We start from the raw sequence: 6,000 nt of genomic DNA on the forward strand, positions 1-6,000 counted from the left end.
GGCTCCAAAATCACTGCAAATGGTGATTGCAGCCCTGAAATTAAAAGATGCTTACTCTTTGGAAGGATAGTTATGATCAACCTAGATAGCATATTGAAAAGCAGAGACATTACTTTGCCAACAAAGGTCCATCTAGTCAAGGTTATGGTTTTTCCAGTGGTCATGTATGGATGTGAGAGTTGGACTGTGAAGAAAGCTGAGGGCCGAAGAATTGATGCTTTTGAACTGTGGTGTTGGAGAAGACTCTTGATAGTCCCTTAGACTGCAAGGAGATCCAACCAGTCCATTCTAAAGGAGATCTGTCCTTGGTGTTCATTGGAAGGACTGATGTTAAAGCTGAAACTCCAATACTTTGGCCACCTCATGCAAAGGGTTGACTCATTGGAAAAGACTCTGATGCTGGGATGGATTGGGGGCAGGAGGAGAGGGAGACGACAGAGGATGAGATGGCTGGATGGCATCACAGACTCGATGGATATGAGTTTGAGTGAACTCTGGGAGTTGGTGATGGACAGGGAGGCCTGGCGTGCTGCAGTTCATGGGGTTGCAAAGAGTCACACATGACTGAGTGACTGAACTGAACTGAGTCTTAGTATGTTGCATTTTTCTAGGATATATCCATTTCTTCTAGGTTATCCAATTTGTTGGCATATAATTGTTCATAGTAGTCCCTCATGATCCTTTGTATTTCTGCACTATCATTTGTAATGACTCTCTTTTAACTTCTGATTTTATGAGTCCTCTCTTTTAAGTTTAACTAAAGATTTGTAAATTTTAATTATTTTTTAAAAGCCAGCTCCTAGTTTCATTGATCTTTTCTGCTGTCTTTTTAGTCTCTATTTCATTTATTTCTCCTCTGACATTTGTAATTTCCTTCCTTCTGCTGGGCTTGATCTACTTTTCTAGTTCCTTGAGGTGTAAAATGAAACTGTTTATTTGAGATCTTTATTTTTTCTGAATATAAGTACTTTGCCTTCAACTCTCCTCTTAGAACTGCTTTTACAGCACCCCAAAGATTTTATATTGTGTTGTCATTTCATTTGTGTCAAGGTATTTTTTCACTTCCCCTTTGATTTCTTCTTTGACCCACTGGTTGTTCAGGAGCGTGTTGTTTAACTTCTACATATTTGTGAATTTTGCAGTTTTCCTCCTGTACTGATTCATAGAGAGTATTTTCACTGCCCTAAAAACCCTCTGTGCTCTGTCTGTGATGGGAGGCACAGATTTGGGGTCAGGTCTGTGTTATTACTCAGTTTTGCCCAGCAGCCATCTGGGCCAATAAAAACAGCCTCTCTAGTACAGCCACTATGGAGAACAGTGTGGAGATTCCTTAAAAAACTGGAAATAGAACTGCCTTATGATCCAGCAATCCCACTGCTGGGCATACACACTGAGGAAACCAGAAGGGAAAGAGACACGTGTACCCCAGTGTTCATCGCAGCACTGTTTATAATAGCCAGGACATGGAAGCAACCTATATGTCCATCAGCAGATGAATGGATAAGAAAGCTATGGTACATATACACAATGGAGTATTACTCAGCCATTAAAAAGAATACATTTGAATCAGTTCTAATGAGGTGGATGAAACTGGAGCCTATTATACAGAGTGAGGTAAGCCAGAAAGAAAAACACCAATACAGTATACTAATGCATATATATGGAATTTAGAAAGATGGTAACAATAACCCTGTATACAAGACAGCAAAAGAGACACTGATGTATAGATCAGTCTTATGGACTCTGTGGGAGAGGGAAAGGGTGGGGAGAGTTGGGAGAATAGCATTGAAACATGTATAATATCATGTATGAAACGAGTCGCCAGTCCAGGTTCGATGCACGATACTGGATGCTTGGGGCTGGTGCACTGGGACGACCCAGAGGGAGGGTATGGGGAGGGAGGAGGGAGGAGGGTTCAGGATGGGAACACAGGTATACCTGTGGCGGATTCATTTCGATATTTGGCAAAACTAATACAATATTGTAAAGTTAAAAAAAAAAAACAAAAACAGCCTCTCTGGGCCCAGGTTCCTTCTGTATTATCAGGGGCCCTAATCAGGGGGTGCTGGTGAAGACGGGATGAAGTAGAACTCCTAAAGTGCCTGGTTTAAGCAGGAGCTCAATCAACGCAACAAAACAGCACTTTTCTTTTGAGGGCAAACACCAGAAGACAATTACTAAGGATACATCTGAGAAGGAGATTCTCAACAGCAATTTATTGGATATTTCCCTCAAGGCATTTTGAACTAAGGAATTATAAACAAACAGACTGAGTTAAGAATCTTAAAGGAGAAGGATACGGAGGATGAAATCATGGCTACCAAGAGGGATCATTGGTTAGAATCTCACTTATAACACAACCCACAGAATTTCACCTAAATAACTCAGTGATTCATACAGACATTGAACACAGCTTGTGTCCAGTCCTAGCTTTTTCATATCTGTTTGCTCCTTAGGTCTCTGTCATCAGTGTAATACGATTTTAGTTAACATTTTCATATTAAAATTCTTCCTTTTCTCATTCAGAGACCTTATTTTTGAAAAAAGAGTTTAGCAACAGACAAAAAGAATAAGCACATTTTAATAAATTTATACCTAATTCATGTTTCTTTTCCAATTCAGTTTTCATTGTTTTATTATGAAGGTAATTATTAATGCAGCTCTGTTTTGCTATAATGGAATGATTTAGGGTTTTGTATGTGCAGCAACCAAGCCCACTGACATGCTAAAAACCTAACTTAAGTGATCTTGGTTGGGGTCCAAGACTGAGCTTAGAGGGTTGTTAACCTCTTGAAACTGAATCCAAAGTAGGTACACCTCTCCAGGCATTTTTCTGGATAGCACACCTGTAACTCTCACCAAATCTTCAAAGGGGTATACGACCTTGAGGAAGCATCTCTTTTCTGTCTTCTTCCTCTTCCCAAGGCCTCCTATTCCACAACAAACATCTCCCTCACATATAGCAGAATGATATGCTAAAAAGACAAGTTGTTATACACAGTTATTTTGTTTCCTAATTTAGATGGTGCTACACTCAGAAATTTATATGCAAATATACTTCAAATGAGGTCGTCTATACAGAGAACACTGCATTTGCAGAACTGACAGCACATAGCCTGTTGTGTTTACTTCATATAAATTCAACTAAGAAGACAATAAAATAGGTATTTTTTTAAAAATCACAAATCACTATCTCCTATGTCTAGAAAATTAAATGTTTGTAAAATTAAATGTTTAATTATTACACTACAATGATCATTCCCATATAAATCACTTTTTAACTATACAATTCTAGAGAAAGAAAAAAATTACCTTTTTTTTTTTTTTTTTGCTTAACTGTAACTATGTCTGTGGACACTTGCATGTATTACCCACAGTAAGACAGGAGTTCTTGTAGGGCACAATCTTAAGTACTAACGACTAAATGAGGGTCTGATAAATTAAAAGAAAAATAAGAACCAAGATAATGAAATGATGCTGATTAAAATGTAATAGTACATATATATATATTTAATCTGATATATTTTAAATATGATCTAGCCAGAGGAATAAAACACGTCTTTAAAATTGAAATGAGTCTCATTATCTCCGAAAGAGGTGCTTTTATAGTTTAAAAAAAGCAAACAAATTATTGGCTAAATGTGAAGCTTTGCTTATTTCTTTCATAGTCTGCTATGTAGCTCTAATGAATTTAATTTGTTAAAACTCATCACTACATTTTTTTCTGAGATTAAAGAAACATTATCTCATAGATGATAACTATTATGCAGGACACTTTATGCTTCTAAACCTGTAAGTGCAAGTATATTATCTGTGTTAATGATTTATGTGAAATATCTATTAAATACTGTGCTTAATGTTGAGTCAGCACTAACAAGCATTGAAAATGGAAAGAACACAGGATTCACAGAAAGTAAAATACTTGAAAACATGACTGTTCTACAATTTGAAAAGTTCCCTGAAAGACGTTTTGCATACGTGGACTGGATATCGCTTGACAGCACTCTGTTGGAGGCTCTGTTTTCTCCGAGGAAGTTTTAATACCAGGCACATCGAACCCTCCAGCAAAGTAGTCCACCACCAAGAGCCAAGAGATCAGCTTAAGTAAATATTTGAGTAATATTGTAAAATCTACTTTTCATAGTTTTAAAATAACCTGCTCATATGAAAGGAAGAAGAGCACGAAAAGAGCCATATTAAAAGGCTTACTTAAAAAAAAAAAAAAAAAACAACTCCTCTGCTTCACACGGATTTACCCGCTTTAAGGAAGACCCAGCAGCACTGCACCAAGGTACCGCGCATCTACACGGAGCGCCAGCCCTGCATCACCTGCTCCGAGACAGCGGGTAACACTTGAAGATCAGCGGCTTCCCAGAAATACTGCACGCTACTGTCCCGAAATTTATGAACAGCAACTACGCTGGATGGCTGTTACTGACTTCCTATTGATAATTAATCCCAACGTAACCAAGTGATAACATGTAAACATACACCTAAGGGTGCTTTGAGGGTAGTGGATGAGGATGGAGGGACCACCCCAGTGAAGAGGGGGTGAGACGGGGCACTTCAGGGCTTTCTGTCCCCCTCCCGTCCCCCGAAGCCCAGGTTAGCCCCTAAGGGCGCTCCCACCCACCCGCCGCCGAGGGATGCGCAAGGCCGGGTCACGGACCACCGTTCCCTCTCCCGAAGTTAAGTCCTGTCTGCGCACGGCTCAGCCTTTAGTCTTTGGAGTAAAGACTGGAGAAGGGTCCCAACTACACCGCAGAGCTCCCCCTCCCCACCTCCGCGGAGCGCAGCGGCGTAGGGGCAGGTGCTGGCCGGCCAGGGCCCCGGCAGGAGGCGGCGGGGTTCGTGGGACAGGGCTGGGAGGGGGTGAGCAGCGGGCAGGTTCAGGGGTGGACACTGGGCCACTGGGGCGAGGCGGTGGCACGCGGCCGCGCTCCTTACCTGAGCCGCTTCCCCGGGTCTGGGGGTGCGTGCCGGTTCCGCCAGGTCCTCCATCCCAGGCGGAAGGGGACCACCGGCCTCTCCCGGGCAGAGCGGGCCGCGCCTTCGTCCTCCTCCCTCGGCGACCGCCAAGGCGGCTCAGCTCCCAGGCTTGGGGGGCGTTCCCCCAGCCGCGGGTGCCCATATCCCAGTGCGGGCTCGTGGCGCCCTGGACCCGGCGCCCGGGGAGGCGGGGTGGCTGGGGGTCCGGACGCGCACCGGCCCCGCGCTCAAGTCCACGGGCGCGCCCTTCGCTGCCCCCTCCCCGATTCTCGGCCCCGCGGCCTCAGGGCACCCCTCCTCCTCCGGCCCCCGCCTTCCAGACGCTCCCACCCCGGGTCCAGCGCCGTGGCCTCGCGGATCGGTGCTCGGAGTTCCGCGAGCACCGGCCGGTCCCCCTCCAAGGCCCTCGTCCCTCGAGGTACCCCAGCCAGCGCCGCCCTTCCCGCGCGTGTCCGGGCATCGATGCGGGGGGCCCGGCTTTTCGCGGGCTTCGGAGGGACCCCGGCCGGCCCGCCGCGAACCTCCCTGGCTCCTCCGGACACAGCGCAGGGCCAGGGACTGGCCGCTGGGGGTGCCCCGCGGGATTTGCGCTTGGGAATAGTGCCCATCCTCTACTTCCTAAAGGAGAAGAAGCAGTACCACGATTCTTTTCATTTCTTTTCTTTTTTAAAGCCTGAAGAGGTTCGCTGAAATGATTTTAAGGCACACAGTTCTCCTATTAGTGCTTCTGTGTCTGTCAGTATTTGCTCACTGACCCCTTCGCCCACGTGGGAGAGCGACTTGGCTCCACAGTTTCTTCCTGGGGAAGGTGACGGCCCAGAGGACCCAGAGCGCTGGCCATGATTTCCCTGATGGAAAAGCTAAATGTATCCGAAGAGAAATATGGGGAAAAAGCCAGGAGTGTGGAAAGGTCTGAACTCTCCATACATGTTTTGTTTTGTTTTTAACTAATTTATTTTAATTGGAGGCTAATTACTTTACAATATTGTAGTGGTTTTTGCCATACACTGA

At 44.7% G+C, this 6,000-nt stretch overlaps 1 protein-coding gene across 1 annotated transcript in view; it reads right to left on the bottom strand.

Moving 5' to 3' along the window:
- The window catches only part of SGCG (sarcoglycan gamma), a 45,694-nt gene extending 40,638 nt beyond the window's left edge, over window positions 1-5,056 (bottom strand). The window contains exon 1 of the mRNA XM_027557583.1: window positions 4,948-5,056. Within this exon, the coding sequence (XP_027413384.1) occupies window positions 4,948-5,001 (54 nt within the window). The 5' untranslated portion in view covers window positions 5,002-5,056. The remainder of the gene's footprint in view (window positions 1-4,947) is intronic.
- Window positions 5,057-6,000: the final 944 nt, after the last annotated feature.

Source organism: Bos indicus x Bos taurus, chromosome 12 (genome assembly GCF_003369695.1).
Source record: "Bos indicus x Bos taurus breed Angus x Brahman F1 hybrid chromosome 12, Bos_hybrid_MaternalHap_v2.0, whole genome shotgun sequence".
NCBI classification, from domain to species: Eukaryota; Metazoa; Chordata; class Mammalia; order Artiodactyla; family Bovidae; genus Bos; species Bos indicus x Bos taurus.